The 16,297-nt window shown below is 45.5% G+C and overlaps 1 protein-coding gene across 3 annotated transcripts in view; it reads right to left on the bottom strand.

Moving 5' to 3' along the window:
* PRKAR1B (protein kinase cAMP-dependent type I regulatory subunit beta) overlaps positions 1 to 16,297 on the bottom strand; it is a 114,148-nt gene extending 97,851 nt beyond the window's left edge. Inside the window, exons 1-2 of one of the 3 annotated variants that reach the window (XM_053364406.1) lie at positions 15,979 to 16,297; positions 14,170 to 14,373 (exon numbers count right to left, since the gene is read on the bottom strand). In XM_053364406.1, coding sequence (XP_053220381.1) covers positions 14,170 to 14,346 — 177 coding nt within the window. In that variant the 5' untranslated portion in view covers positions 14,347 to 14,373; positions 15,979 to 16,297. The remainder of the gene's footprint in view (positions 1 to 14,169; positions 14,374 to 15,978) is intronic. The other 2 variants (XM_053364407.1, XM_053364404.1) reach the window with 2 other exon arrangements.

Below are 16,297 nucleotides of genomic sequence, written 5' to 3'. Positions count from 1 at the left end.
CACTGTGAGAACGGGACAGTGGACATTGATCCATTTGGACTGATGCGGCACTGTCCCACCAATCTCAGTCTGCCCTCAGCTAGCCATCACCTTCCTGCCTTCTTAATTCCCGCCATTCCAGAGAGTTGCACTGCCTGTTGGCTTCCTCCTCTCAGTGTTGCTCTTGTAGAACTCAGCAGGGAGAAGGTCATGAACCAAACTAGAATTAGCTCTGCCTATCATTGGCTCTGGCGCCACCTACTGTTGGACCTCCAGGCCTTCTGCCCCACCAGTCCCAATGGGCACCCAGATGTTGGACTGATTGGGACACTGATTCTTCTTAATTAGGCCAATGGCTGCATAAAATTGGACCAAAGGCTGTAAGATTGCTTTTAGCCTACTCCAGGTTTATTTTTTGCAATTCTACAAAGCAAATCTCCTGACAGGTCCATGGGACTTGCTTATTTCAGTGATTCTTTATTTCCAAGAAAATAGCATTTTCTTCCTTGTCATTACATCTGTTGACCTCCTCCATCACCATCTAAGAGGTTTCAGCTTGTAAGCACTAGACTCAAATTGACTATATGGATTTTTCCGGGAAGGGCTTCAAAAGAAAAAGCTAGCTATTAAATACCACCTAAGTGCTCTCCATTTGTTCTCTTCCACCTCTCACAGCATTCTGAAAAATAACAGCATGGAGCATGTTCCAAATAAATTATTCCATCACTTTCTTTTCATCAGGATTGATCCTAAGAAACATCACCCAAGTTGCCCTGCAAACCATTTCATCTACAAAACGAAACAAAACTTCTACAACTCTTCTCTGGTTGTCCTTGAAATTATCCACAGTGAATCTGCATCGCTATTGTTGCTAATTATTTACAGAGGCTGCAATCCCAGCTTCATGTTTTTATCATTTCAAAAAGAGTATAAACAAGTACAAAAATACAAAATACAGAAAAACGGGGCAAATCCAACTCTTTTAAACACTTGTGAGAAATTGGAAACCCTAAAAATTGCTCACCTCTCCCCTAAAGGCAACCCATATATATTATACCAGCACAATTAAGCAGCAGATATGGGGACATCACCTTGCCAACAAAGGTCCCTATAGTTAAAGCTATGGTTTTCCCAGTAGTGATGTATGGAAGTGAGAGCTGGACCATAAAGAAGGCTGATCGCCGAAGAATTGATGCTTTTGTACTATGGTGCTGGAGGAGACTCTTGAGAGTCCCATGGACTGCAAGAAGATCAAACCTCTCCATTCTGAAGGAAATCAGCCCTGAGTGCTCACTGGAAGGACAGATCCTGAAGCTGAGGCTCCAATACTTTGGCCACCTCATGAGAAGAGAAGACTCCCTGGAAAAGACTCTGATGTTGGGAAAGATGGAGGGCACAAGGAGAAGGGGACGACAGAGGACGAGTTGGTTGGACAGTGTTCTCGAAGCTACCAGTATGAGTTTGACCAAACTGCGGGAGGCAGTGGAAGACAGGAGTGCCTGGCTGCTTCGGTCCATGGGGTCACAAAGAGTCGGACACGACTAAACAAAAACAACAGCAATATGGGGAAAGCCCCAATGAATTCAATAGGAACGTAAGAAACTACGTTTGACTATAAAGCATACATAAGTTTGTGAATCTGCTTCCCTGCATGCTACTCTTTCATTTCCACCCACACCCAGTCCAGCTCCAATAATGGAAATGAGTCCATTGTAGCAGGGTCTTCAAGCAGCCCAGCAACTCTCCCCCCAATTTACAGCAAAACTGGCAATCATCTGCTCAACCAAAACAATACTTGGTTAAGTTTCCAAATGGGGTTAAAATGGGCCAATCATAAATCCCTCTTTTTTATTGCCCTGGTTTCTCCGTAACACCCACTTTTTGTTTCACAAAAAACATGTTCTCCACTTTCTTTACCATGTGTTCATTGGATTTTCCATGGACCTACACAGAACCCATCCATCCCATCCCTGTACAATCACTTGATGCTCTTTGGACCTGCATAGAACCCATTGCTTCAATTCCTGGTCTCCCTCTTGATGCTCCTCTGACCTGTCTAGAACCCTCCACTGTCTTCCCTCCATGCTTGCTTGGTGCTCCTTCTGCCCACGTGAAACCCTCTTTTGATATCCTTCTTTTTCATACTTGTTCTTGGCTTGCCGAGACTTGACATTTCCAATGCAGAAATAACATTTCAAAAAGAAGATAGAGAAGTCTCAAACAAAGATTTTTCAAATGTATTAATTTTTGCTGTAGCATAGAACCCTTGTTGGCAACTAACGAATTAAACAAGGAACAAATCTTGAACTCAACAATGCACAGAGGCCAACCGTCACTGGATCTGACACCAAATGCATTCCCAGGCAAGTTGAGACACTGAAATCCCATCTCTCAACAACAGGGGCTATGGCACACCCTGCCCTCGAGCAGACACCTTACAGGCTAGTCCAGGGATAGGAAGTGGGTGGCCTTCCAGATGTTGATGTCGTGAACCCTGTCTGGACAAAGAGTTGGAGGCTGCAGGGCCATCACATGAGGGTCTGGGTCTGGGTAAGGGCTCAGAGCTGACTGCAGAAGACAGGAAGACTATTGTGCATGAGGCAGTTGGACAAGAACTTAGAGAGGAATCTCCTAGACCACCAGAGCCAGAGCTTGGACCCTCACAGGCAACCTCCCCTGAGCCTGAAGAACCAGATGCCTCCTACCACACATCACTAGTCAGGGACAGCTGCGAGTGCAGAAAGGTTATGGAACAAAGGAGGGGTCTTCAGGTCAGAGGGTTGGCCCTTAAGTTACTCAAGGTGTGGGGAGGAAGTCTGGAGTGAGAGGCATAAGAGGCCTCAGTCTGCTCCCCACCTTTGTTGGAGAAAGTTCCTTGCTTGGAGCTTTCTGCGGAGAGAGAGGCATAAAAGGAATCTGGAGAAAGAGGTGGGTATAGAAGGCTTTAGTCTGCTCCCAACCATTGATGGAGAAAGATGCTCACTCAGAGCTGTCCATGGTCCAAAAACCTTCAACCAGCTTTGCTTCTTTCTCTGTAGGCTTTGGAACTGGACCAGAACACAACTCCTGTTTTCACTGGCCTCAGCTAGCATGGCCAACATTTAGGGACAATGTGATATTTATTCCAGAGACATCTGGAGGACCACTGTCCCCAGCCCAGGTATAATTCCATGCCCATTTCTCCAGAGGTAGTTTGTTTTATTTATTTCCAGATATTTGCAAAATGCCTAGGCTGGCCACTTATCCAACACCCAAAAGTGGATCGCCAAAAAAGCAGACAAAGGAGGATGCCAATTTGCACAGGATTTGCATATGATTACTTGAATGCACTGATGCAAATTTAGATATATTACTGTAAGTTATAAGAAATACAATACATTTTGCCATAGTGGTAAAGACTGACCAGCTGGCCTGTGCTGACTGTAAACAGGGGAGGAAGTGCTCTCCCATCTTAGAGTCCTTTATCTTAAAATGGGTGTTGGGCTGGACAGCCCATCAAATGGAGGACCAGTCCTGCCATGCATACTGTCTTGAACTGGCAGGACAATGGAGAGGAAGAAGAGCATCCCAGTGAGGGGTGCAGCCGTGACTGGGACCCACTGGAGCAAGCCAGGGATGGGAAAGGAGAGGTTAGGGTTTCAGAAAGTACACACAGGGTGACAGATGCCGGCTAGGGGATGGGGGTCAGTGTGCAGGGACCAGAAGAGCAGGACCCCTAGTCAGGGCCAGAGAGGCCCCCATCTCCATGAACAAGGTGGCCTCTGAGACAGAGGGAGCAGTGGGAAGTATGCTTAGGGAGGCTGAGGCAGGCAAGGGCCCACAGCCCAGGTGGAGCAGGCTCAGAACAGGTGAGGATCACAAGCCTTGTCAAGCCCAGATGGTGCAATCAACATGCAAGGTATAAACGGGAAGCAGAGCTGAGGTGCTGGTTCTGCTTAAATGTTGATGGACCTCAGCTTAGATGCTCTGGCACCTCTATGGGACTGTGCTTTGGTATTGGCTTTGGACTGTGTTTTCTGACTGATGGACTTTGGGCTTGGCTTACTTGGATTGACCCTGGACTACGTTCCCTGACTTTGGATTTGACATACTGTATACACCAGCAGGAGGGACACGAGTGGTGCTGTGGGTTAAACCACAGAGCCTAGGACTTGCTGATCAGAAGGTCGGCAGTTCGAATCCCCGCGACGGGGTGAGCTCCCGTTGCTCGGTCCCTGCTCCTGCCAACCTAGCAGTTCGAAAGCACGTCAGAGTGCGAGTAGATAAATAGGTACCACTCCGTTGGGAAGGTAACCGGCGTTTCCGTGTGCAGCTCTTGTTCGCCAGAAGTGGCTTAGTCATGCTGGCCACATGACCCGGAAGCTGTACGCTGGCTCCCTTAGCCAATAAAGTGAGATGAGCGCTGCAACCCCAGAGTTGGTCACGACTGGACCTAATGGTCAGGGATCCCTTTACCTTTACCTTTATACACCAGCAGGACTTGCCGCTAGGTAGACCAGGGGGTTCAGGACACACTCAGGACTTGTTGTTGTTGTTTTCATTTTGTATTTTTTGATGTAAACCACCCCAGATCTTTGCATGAAGGGTGTATATAAATGATGATGATGATGATGTAACATCAGCATCCTTTACAGCAGTGTTTCCCAACCTTGGGCCTCCAGCTGTTTTTGGACTACAATTCCCATCATCCCTTGCCACTGGTCTTGCTAGTCAGGGATGATGGGAGTTGTAGTTCAAAAACAGCTGGAGGCCCAAGGTTGGGAAACACTGCTTTACAACAGGGATGGGTAGTCTATTGTCCTTCAGATGTTGTTCAACTCCAACTCCCACCAGCCTAGCCAACTGTCGGGGATGAAGGGAGCTGTAGTCCAGCAAGGTCTGGAGGAGCACAGGTCTCCTGCTTCTGCTTCATGTGATAATAACAACCTCATATCTCTCTTATGTTCCTCCAGCTCTACTTCTCCTCCCACAATATTCTTTCCCTTATAAGAACATGAGCTATTATCAAATCCTTTAAACTTTTCAAGAGAATTACCATTGCCCTTGGCAATCCAACCCTAAATTAACAAAAAGACTCAAATGCTTGGGAAAGAGCTATATGTGAATTATGTTCTCTTTCAGGCAGGTGTTCTTGCCTTGTGAGGTCATGGAACTCCTCACAAAGCTAAGGCACCCTTCTGCGCATGCTCCTGGTTGGCCACATTGGCCAGGAACAGGATTGGTTGTCTTCATATATTAACTTTCAGCTCATCATCAACAAACTGTCTTTGTAGCAAGCCTGTTGCTTCCAGAAGGATTACTCTGCTGTGGTTTGTGCAAGATATTTGGGATATATAACCAGGGCTGGCTTTTGTTTTTTAATTTCCCTTGACTATAGCCACATTGCTCTGGTTCAAATGTCTTGTGCTGCACACTTCCAAATATCACAATGCCTGTGCAAGTATATGATGATGATGATAATAATAATAATAATAATAATAATAAGTTTATTATTTCTACCCCGCCCATCTGGCTGGGTTTCCCCAGCCACTCTGGGCAGTTCCCAACAGAGGACTAAAAACAGAACAAAACTTCAAACATTAAAAACTTCCCTAAACAGGGCTGCCTTCAGATGTCTTCTAAAAGTCAGATAGCTGTTTATTTCCTTGACATCTGGTGGGAGGGTGTTCCACAGGGCGGGCGCCACTACCGAGAAGGCCCTCTGCCTGGTTCCCTGTAACTTCGCTTCTTGCAGTGAGGGAACCGTGAGCTCCCACTCGCCCCAGACTGGTGTTTTATTGTGGGTGTATCCTGCAAGATGTTATTGGCACAATAATAGCGCATTCTTGATGGATTTCCTCTGCTTTAGTTTGCTCTGTGATGCTTTCCCAGTGCTGCCACATTGGCCCCATCTGTGATGGGTTGTTGTTTTTTGGCCCCTGCTTAAAACATTTGTGTTTGGGCAACACCAGGCATAGGCAAACTCGGCCCTCCCGATGTTTTGAGACTACAGTTCCCATCATCCCTGACCACTGGTCCTGTTAGCTAGGGATGATGGGAGTTGTAGTCCCAAAACATCTGGAGGGCCGAGTTTGCCTATGCCTGGGCAATACTATCCAGACATGTAGATGTTTACATGTTTAAAACTCTCTTTAGTTGGTTGCTGGTTTTATTATTGTTTTTAGACAGAGATATATATTTTTTAGACAAATGCTTTTAACAACTTATTTTTAGCTGCCTTTGCTGGTAATTTTAATATTTCTTGTAAATCACTTAAGGTTTTGTTACAATCAAGCAGTATATAAAAATTGTGTTGAACAAACGAATAAAACCAGGCCATGCTTGCCTCTGAAACAATCTGTTGGCACATCTTATCAAGGATTCTAGTAAAATCTACTTAGCGAATATTCTTGCTCCATTCCTGCTTCCATCCTCACTTTCCTTCACAAGCAGTGACCTTCTCAAAGCCTCCATCCCCGTTTTCTCTCGACTGCTTCACTGTCGAGCACAAAGGAGGCACATTCCCCATCCTTCAAAGCTCATTTAGCCGAACAGAGCTGCCGTCATCCTGAAACGCAAGCTTTTCATGCAAAATTCATACCCACATCTCTGCAGACATGGCTTTTATGATGCATTAAGCTGTAACGTCAAGCTAAGCTGCAAACACGGCTACGCTTGCTCTGCAAAACGTCAAGATACTAATAAGGGAAGGTGGCAACTATTAGGGTGGGGGTGGGGGGGTCAAATCTACTCTAGTTGTGCTGAAGATTAAAGCAGGATTGCACAACAACACAGCACCCGTCCCCTCTTGAGTTTAGAGGTTGATGGGTCTGAGTTCAGCTGATGCCAATAACTCCAACACGGAAAAAGTTAGCAAGGAAATGTCTTGGCAGCTGGTGCCTATTAGAAATGGTAAGGCAGAAGGCAAATGACCAACAGGAGGCGGAGCCAGAACCAATGATATGCGGAGCTGACCGATTGCAAGTAAGAAAACTTTCAGGTAGGTGCTGGCTAGCTGAGGGCAGATGGAAGCCATGGAGTAGTGCCCCTTTGCCCTAATGGAGCAGCCCCCCGTGACTACATGGCGGACATCATGAGCTTCTGAGTCAGAATCCTACGCTGGTTCACTGTGCCACCAGCATCTGCTGGATGGGAAAGGGAACTGCTGGGGTATCAAACTAGGAGACTTGGCACCAAAGTCCGGAATCCTCCTGGCTCACCCAGGGGCCAATCTGGCTGCATGTCCTGACGACTAAGGGGGCCACTTAGACATTTCCAAAAAAGGAGAGAACAAAACAGGACACCAATTTGCCTATCAATTGCATGTACTAGTTTACATGTAAAGATGAAGATAATTGGAAATAATTACTATAATTTAAATAGGCATTCAGTACACCCCATCCTAGTAGGGAACCAGGCAGTGGTGCCCGCCTTGTGGAACACCCTCCCATCAGATGTCAAGGAAATAAACAACTATCTGACTTTTAGAAGACATCTGAAGGCAGCCCTCTTTAGGGAAGTTTTTAATGTTTGATGTTTTATCGTGTTTTTAATATTCTGTTGGGAGCCGACCAGAGTGGTTGGGGAAACCCAGCCAGATGAGTGGGGTATAAATAGTAAAATAATAATAATAGTAATAGTAGTAGTAGTAGTAGTAGTAGTAGTAATATCACTGTGACCAGGTAACCTGTGTGCCTGTTCAGTCTGTTATCCAGGTGCTGCTAACTTCAAGGTCCTGCACCTGTTCTCCCTTCTTAGGGGTGTTTGACTTTAAGCTGACCTCAGAGTAGACACCATTCAAATAGAAGGCAGTTCTCCAACATTTTTCAAACAGAAGACAGGACACCCTAGTCATAGCTCTGGCAATTTCCAGGACTAGAAGCTGAGGGTCAGTGGTCCACCACTGAACCAGAGCTCCTCAAGTCCAAGATGCCACAGATCTCTGGGCTAGAGACTCCAATTCCAGGTCCAGCAAGCGCTGGCGAGTGGGTGTTGTGTTGAAACTGGGCCAAGCAGCCCCAATGGAGCACCAGATGTCCTAGTGAGTTACCTCAGGAGCACAGAACCTTTTTCAGCCTGAGTGTCACATTCCCTTCTGAGGCCACATGGCAGTCATCAATGGGGACAGAGGCAAAGTGGGAAACGCAACTAACGTAAATTTCATCTCTGTATGGTAGATTGTTTTCTACATACATTCACACACTCCTCTCTATCGCCCATCCGGGCAGGCAAGAGGAATGATCAAAGTTCAAAGATATTTGCTAGTCAGGGAATAACACCAAGGATGAGATGAAACAACAACACGTGCAAATAATGCTTTTTTGGGAGGTACAAAACGAGGTGCCAATGCTTGTATCTTGATTAACGTGCAAAATGGCTGCCATGGGCAGTAAAATAGAGAGAGAGAGGTGTCAGTACTTCATTAAAAAAGCAGATAAAAGCAAGAACATAGCAATAAAACACAGTAAAATCCCAGTACTCAATCAGAGAGTGACTGTTAGGCACGGAAGTCTATACCAATGGTGGCCAGCTGAATTGGGTCTCAGAAGCCCTTCCCTTCCTTCCCTGAGCACTTATAGAACTGAGCAGGCAGGAAAATGGGGACCTAGCTAGAATTAGTTGGCTTTTCTGTCATTGGCTATAGCTCCCCCTACTGTTGGCCTCCTGCCCTACCAGTATCAATGGGCACCAGCCACTCCTGACTCGAAGTTGTTATGGGGAAGTCCACCTGTTTCTTCCTCTGCTCAGTCAGATTTCTGGCTTTGGGCTGGCCTGTCTCTGTGCATGTTTTAACTCAGCTGGCAGCCCACAGTTATCTGAGAGGCCTGCCTGCCTACCCTCAACTTCAGAGTCTGACAAGGCAAGCTCAAGACCTAGTTCCCCCATCACACTGTGGCCACATCCATACCATAATCCTGAAGCACTCATGCCATTTTAAGGACCATGGCTTCCCCCAAAGAATTCTGGGAACTGTAGTTTGTTAAAGGTGCTGAGAATTGCTATCAGCAATTCCCATAATTCTTTAGGAAGGATGCCATGGCTCTTAAAGTTGTAGAAGAGTGTTTTCAGTGCATGGTCTGAATTTGTGTAAAACCTACTCATTGGGCCCACAATGGGCCTCTTTTTATAAGCTGAATTTTGGAAGAGAACTCCGTTGGGCTCTCTTCTGACCTCCACCATACCGCCACACTTTTAGAAGATACTAATAACTGAGGAGAAAAGGAAAGAACATCTTTTAAATGTACGTCTCCATAATTTAGCCAAGCTTGCGTTGTTCCTTGTTGACAAGAAGCCAAGCCTTAAGACACAAAGCTTCTTTCTCATGTACTGAAGATGAAACTTTGCCTTTGGCACATTTCAAAATGTGTTTTGGAAACACGGCGGAACAGTAGATTATTATTATGATGCGTTATATACAAAACACTCGCCCACTGGCATCGCGTATGAGAGGGGAAGGTGAGCTACACAACCAAGAGGCAGACCAAATGACGAGGTTTCAGAACCTGCATTCAAAACCCTGCACACTTTTAGAGTCTTTGCTCAACTATCTTGTGTGTCTCTGCACAACCACACTTCCTGATCGAAGACAAAGTGCCTTAGCATCTTTACCCATCCACCAGGCCCTTCTGCTCTCCCCACACCCCAGCAAAGAGCCTGGACTGAAGCATCAATGGCCAGGAGACAGAGGAGAATGCCACACACAGAGGGATGGGGGAAGAACAGTGGCTCAGTGCACATTTAAAGGCAAAACGACTTAATTTGCACTTTCTGAAACAATACAAGTAGTGAAACACAGCCATCCTTCAAAATTCAGCTTCTCCAAATGTTGTGGTACAGTGCTCCAAACAAGCAAAATTTTTAATTTAAATTTAATTTAATTTTTTTATTTAAAAAAATACATATATTGGGGAAAATGTGCATTAAATTGTTATAGAACATGTACGTCTCCCACAAGATACGGGATCACAGAATCACAAAGTTGGAAGGGACCACGAGGGTCATCTGGCCCAACCCCCCGCAATGCGGGATTTTTTTGCCCAACGTAGGGCTCAAACCCATGACTGTGAGATTAAGAGTTTAATGCTCTACTGACTGAGCTCTCTCACCCACAATGAATCTATTGTTGAAAAAAACATACAAAAATGCATTACGTTATGGCAAGTTGCCTGCCAAAATATGTACATTAGTTGAAACTGCATACAAAAATATGTTTATTAAGAATAATTTTTCATTCAAATGTTAACAGATTTTAATTAGGATTTTTTAAAGAAAAAAGAAAAATGCAAATTGCTGCAGAAATGTGGAGAACTAAATTTCAGACTTGAAACTGAGAACTGAAACTGATATAGCTGTTCATTTCTATATACACGCATACCAATTTTCATTGTAATTCCTCTTGGAAATCAACCTCAGTTGGAAAACACAGCATAAATTGAATAAAACAGCAAACAATGGTCTCATCTCGGTCAGTAATACAAGCCAAACTGCACATCTCAGGATCTGTCCTGTGTTCTTTTGCATATATGACAATGCAATAGTTGCAGGAGCTCAGCGTTACAGCACCATCGATAGCCTTGCCCTCTGTGAATTTGTCTAATCCTCTTCCAAAGGCCTTGCAATTAAAGCGTCACAGAAGTATCCAAGCAAGATTCAGATTCAGGTGTCAAAAGGGCCGGCACAAAATCTCACCTCTCCTTCTGCATCTTTCCTTATTTGAAAGACTTCATCACTGAAAGACTGGATAGACCAGGCATCCCCAACCTGCGACCCTCCAGATGTTTTGGCCTACAACTCCCATGATCCCTAGCTAACAGGACCAGTGGTCAGGGATGATGGGAAATTGTAGTCCAAAACATCTAGAGGGCCAAAGGTTGGGGATGCCTGGGATGCACACATCTCAAGCAACTGCTCCCCCCCTCGCAAAACAAGATAGTTCATTCTTTAGTTAACTCTGCTCAACAGGAACACAAGAGATGATCCTTCTGATTTTCTCTTCTTTCATTCCCTAAGTAAAGCAATGATCCCCCCGAGCCAAGCAAGCATCTCAGAAGGTTTCCTGTGCACTTGGTCTGCCTCAGGTGCCCCACAGTCCTCTCTCTATGAGTTGGGCTTCTCTTACCGACCCCTCTGCACCCAAGAGTACGTGGGGTGATTTTAACTCGTTTTCGTCTTCACCAGAACAACTTAGGCCCCAAATATCTGAAAGACCACCTTCATCCTCACAGGCCCTCTTGGGTGTTAAGATCAGCAAAGGAGACTCATTTGGTGTGATTCTCGTTATTATAAATAATAACAATATCCCACCTTTTCCTCCAAGGAGATCAAGGTGGCATAAATGGTCCCCCCCCTTAATCACTACAACAACCCTGTGAGGTAGGTTAGGCTGAGAGACAGTGACTGGCCTGAGGTCACTTGGTGAACTTCATGGCTGAGTGGGGATTTGTACCCTCTTGTCCCATGTCCTAGTCCTACACTCTATCCACTAAACCACCACAGTGGCTCTCTGAAATTGTTGTTGTTGTTGTTGTTGTTGTTGTTGTTGTTGTTGTTGTTGTTCCCTATCCATCCTTCACCATAAGGTCCCAAGGCAGGTTACAGCAATTTAAAATCCAATAATTAAAAAACAGTTAAAACAAATTCCAGTCACAGAAATGGGGTAGGTGCTGAAAAGACATATCTCAAGGGTCAAAGGCCAGGGCAAAAATATGTGTCTTCAGCATGTGGTGGGAAACTATACAAGAAAGGTGCCAGACACACCTCTCTGGGGAGAGAGCTCTGCTAGCTAAAAGCTGCCACAAAGAAAGCCCTCTCCTGAGCCACCCCAACCCCCCTGAACTTCTGAGGGTGGTGGAACTCCCAAGAGGGCCTCCTCTGCTGGTCTTCAGGCATGAAGAAGGTCTGCAGGATACTTCCACCAGCCTCAGAAGCATGGGCATAGCCAGGGTGTGCAGCTGCCCTCCCAATCAAATAAATAAAAATGCTTAACTAGCTGACCAATTGCATCACAGATAACTCTGTTCTGCCCCCAAAAAAAACACAAAGCTTGCCCCCACTCAAATAAATCCTGGCTAGGCCCATTCTCAGAAGTGTGGGGAAAGCTGGTCTGGGAGTGGGCATTACCTGTGGCAGACCCTCAATTGTGGCATTCCCTCCTCACAAAGGCTCATTTACCACCTGCATCTCCCTTTTGCTGTATACCACAAAGATACCTCTTTATCTTTGTCTCTGATGAGTATTTTGCTATGTGGGACCCTCCTCATTTGATGGAGGTATACTGTACAGTTTTTGAATGCTTTTTCTTGGCTTTTTTAAAATACCTGTAACCATTTTATCTGTGTTTATAACTGTATATTATACTGTAGCAACCCACCCTGGGACCTTACGGTGAAGGGCTGGCAAGAAATCTTACAAATAAACAATGAATAAAAATCTTGACCATTCCTGCTTATGCCAGCCTTGCAAGTTCAATGCCGTTGTTTGCTGAAAGTGTTAGGCTAGCTAGATGCTAAGTTTGCGTTTTACTTTATCTTGTACTCTGCTTATCTCTGTCCCCCTTCTTTAATCACTGTTCTTTACCGAAATAAACTCTCTATCATTTCGAATGCTGGAGGTTGGCTGGTTGCTTTTAGATTGCTACAGTTTTATCTCCCCCACACCAGGCTCCTCAGCAGCATGTCCCAAGGTCTGGACAAACAGAGAATCCAGAGAGGACAGTCCCATTCTTGCATCTAGCAGAGAGTCTGCTGACATTTCCCAGTTTCCAGGACAAGAGCCCGAAAGCTGTGGGTATCCCTGATCCCCACTAACTTAGAGGCTTATACAGTGGTACCTCAGATTACATACACTTCAGGTTATATACACTTCAGGTTACAGACGCCGCTAACCCAGAAATAGTACCTCAGGTTAAGAACTTTGCTTCAGGATGAGAACAGAAATCGTGCAGCGGCAGAGGTTAAGAACAGTTTCAGGTTAAGAATGGACCTCCGGAACAAATTAAGTACTTAACCCAAGGTACCACTGTGGTACCTCAGGATGCGAACGGGATCTGTTCCGGAGCCCTGTTTGCATCCCGAAGTGAACGTAACCCGTGTCCGCGCGTCTGCGCGTGCGCAGGTCACGTTTTGGCGCTTCCGCGCATGCACGTGACGTCATTTTGAGCATCTGCGCATGCGCACACGGCAAAACCCGGAAGTAATGCACTTCATTACTTCCAGGTTGCCGCAGAGCGCAACCGGAAAATATTCATCCCGAAGTGTATTTATCCCGAGGTATGACTGTATCATAATGTCGTGACTGTGCTACCTAAAGCTTAGAACCATCTATGAATGGTGTTTTACACCGTTGCACAGTAGATGTACGCACAAGGCTCAGTGCTTGCCCCACTTGTGGGAGCCCTTGGCATCGGGCACAGCAAAGGACATAACTCGGCATGAAATTTGCATATTCTGATTTATATGTAAAGATTCCTCTGGGAAATCAGGGTGGTGGGTGGCTGAGGTTTCAGCACTACACACTATAAAGCGGCCAAGCGGCCTGTAAGCAAAGATTTCCCTTTGTTTATAAAAAGTAGGAAGGGGCAGGAATTAGGGATAGGCGAATCTGTCCATTTCAGTTTCTCATTTCCCCGTGCTTCAGTTCTCCAGATCTCCACATCCGTTTGTGAATTCCTTTTTCCCTCTTGTGGAAATTCATCAGTGCTGTTGTGAAATTTCTCCTAATACACACCTTTTGGTGCGCAACCAAATATGTTTTTGCAAGCAATTTCAACAAATGTAATGCATTCTGCATGTTACTTTCACGAATATATGCCTTTCTATGCACACTTTACTCCCACCATTTGCATTCTTGTGCACATTACTTGGCCAGAAAACTGCACTGAAAAATTTGGAGAAATGCAAATTTCAAAGGATGGCTTTGTTCTGGTTCATATATTGATTCAGAAAGTGTAGAATAGGTAGATTCACCTTAAAATGAATAAAATTTCTCCCCCAACCCCAAATAGGATGTATAGAGGTTGCCAGGAAAGACCTGTGGTTCTGGCCCACAACACAACTACCTCACACCTTCCCGTGATGTAAACATCACAGAGCTAGACAGACCAAGGGTCTCAGTCAGTAACAAGCAGTTTCCTAAATACTGGAAGTATCTTTGATTTTGCCCTGCTGTTACATTTGTGCCCTTTGCCCCTGTGCATATTTGACAATCACTGACCTTCTCCAGTTTCTCAAAATGTTCTCGCAAGAACTTCATCGGCCGGTCAGGTTTTGCTATGCAGAGGTTGACAATGCACTCTTTCAGAATCTGCTGGATGTTATGCTTCTGAACGTAGCGTTCACATCCCTTCAGGCTCTCGTCGTCTTCCACATTGCAAGAGGACGAAGCAGCCATCTTTGTGACTGTAAACAGACAACAAACCTGGGTGAGAAAACGGTATGGTGTTTAAAGAAGCATAAGCCATTCTCCAAAGTCTTCAGGTGTACAAAACTGGACAGAAATCAAGTTTTCAAATACTGGGCAAAAAGTAACTTTCAGTATCTCAGTCCTATCAAATAATCTGCCAGCAACATAGAATATACATTGCATGTTCTCACCCAAAAGACTTGAATAGCAAACCTACAATGTAGCAGTCCTTAAATGTTCAGTGTGTTATAAGTCGTAGGCTCTTCATTAGAAGTTTACCCCCCCCCCAAAAGTGAAAATGATCTTTCTATATAATCTTCTGCCCCTTCTGCATCATGGAGCAAAAAATATCCTAGCTCTGCCTGCACTAGACTGGTTTGCTATTAAATATTTTTTTCATAATAATTGTTAGACACTGGTTTTTGGGAAACTGATCTTTATCTAATGGACCTGGTGAGTTGGTGGCTTAGCCTTTTGGCATACAGAACACCCCAATGCTATTTCCTTTCCTCTCTCTGCAAATTCCAAAGAAACCATTGCATACTATTCCTTGTCAAATTCTGAACTGTTCAGTTCATTCCCCAGCAAATGTGGTACAGAGAACAGCACCTCCACACCTTTTTGTGTGTGTTTTTATGGTTCTAGATATTAGTGCAGAAAAAATATCTCAAGGAAACAATATTTGTTCGTGAAAGACAATAAACCAGCACTCCTCTTTCATCAAAGCAAACAAGAGGGTGAATGACCCATTCCTCCCGTCAATGCATTTCAGACGCCAAGCTCATCCAAAATAAAAGGACACGTGTTCGAACTGCAACTGAGATTGATCGGGATGTGCAAACAAGAGAGCGGACTGTGCGGTGTCAATCCCTGATTGCATTTCCCTCTCTTTAGGTAAGCGTAGGTCCAAGATTTGGATGTGTTTTGCATGCACGGATGCCCCATTGGCAGAGGACCTGACATCACATATTTTTGGAAGGTGATCCCCACAAGACTTCTAAGAGAGGAGGAACGGCAGGTCCAATCTCTTGTCAAACTGAATCTCAAATCACTGGAAGAAGATTAAAATTTGGGAGAAAACTGAGAAACGGAGCAACAAATAAATAAAATTGCACAGCCTTAGAGCTGCGCAGCGAGGGAAACCTCCTCCCCTTCCTTGTGCATCCTTCCCAAAAGAGCAACATCTCTTAACACTGTGAGTGATTCAGACTGAGGGTTGCAGTCAGCCAACATCCTCATCCCTTGCTAGGGTTTGATTTATACATGGGGAAAGGCTGTCTCCCCAAGCATTCCCAATGCCTCCTATATCCCCCAACAAAGCACCATCGCAGTCTCTCTCTCTCCCTCTTTCTCGCTCTCGATGGAGAAGGAGGGGTATCCTTCATCCTCTTCTCCCCTCCCTCTTCCACCGTCTCCATCAGCAACAGCCCTTTGTGCTGAATTAATTCTCTCAGCCATTGTTGCTGGGGGAACAGCTGCCAAAAGCAGGCAAGGGAGGAAGGAGGGATGGAGAGAGAGGAGGGTGAATGGGGGGAAGAGATCAGAGATCCCCTCTCCATAGCGCTAGGGGGACAAGAGCAGGCTGCGCGTGCAATGCCAGAGGGGACCATAGCTAAATACCTGAGTTGCTGGATCAGCGACAAGCAGCAGCGGCAGCTACAAACCTCTTCCTCTTTTAGCTCCCGTTATTCCGCAGTGCAGCCTCCTCCTCTTCCTCCTCCAGCGGCTGGCTGGCTGCTCGTGAATCCCCCTTTCCCCTCCTCCGTGTGCTTTCAGAAAAGCCCCGGCAAAAGAGATCCCCGCTACTTATCCACCCCCAGATTTGTCTGCCTGCCTGTGTTTTGATTCCCCCCCTTTTCTTATTCCCCTTGCACACAAAGCGTTAAGGCTCTGTTGCGCTAGCAGCAGCAAACCCACACACACAGGAAGTCCCAGCTGG

Source organism: Podarcis raffonei, chromosome 14, assembly GCF_027172205.1.
Source record: "Podarcis raffonei isolate rPodRaf1 chromosome 14, rPodRaf1.pri, whole genome shotgun sequence".
NCBI classification, from domain to species: Eukaryota; Metazoa; Chordata; class Lepidosauria; order Squamata; family Lacertidae; genus Podarcis; species Podarcis raffonei.
Note: the sequence above shows the minus strand (reverse complement) of the source record. Positions and strands in the feature narration are given on the sequence as shown.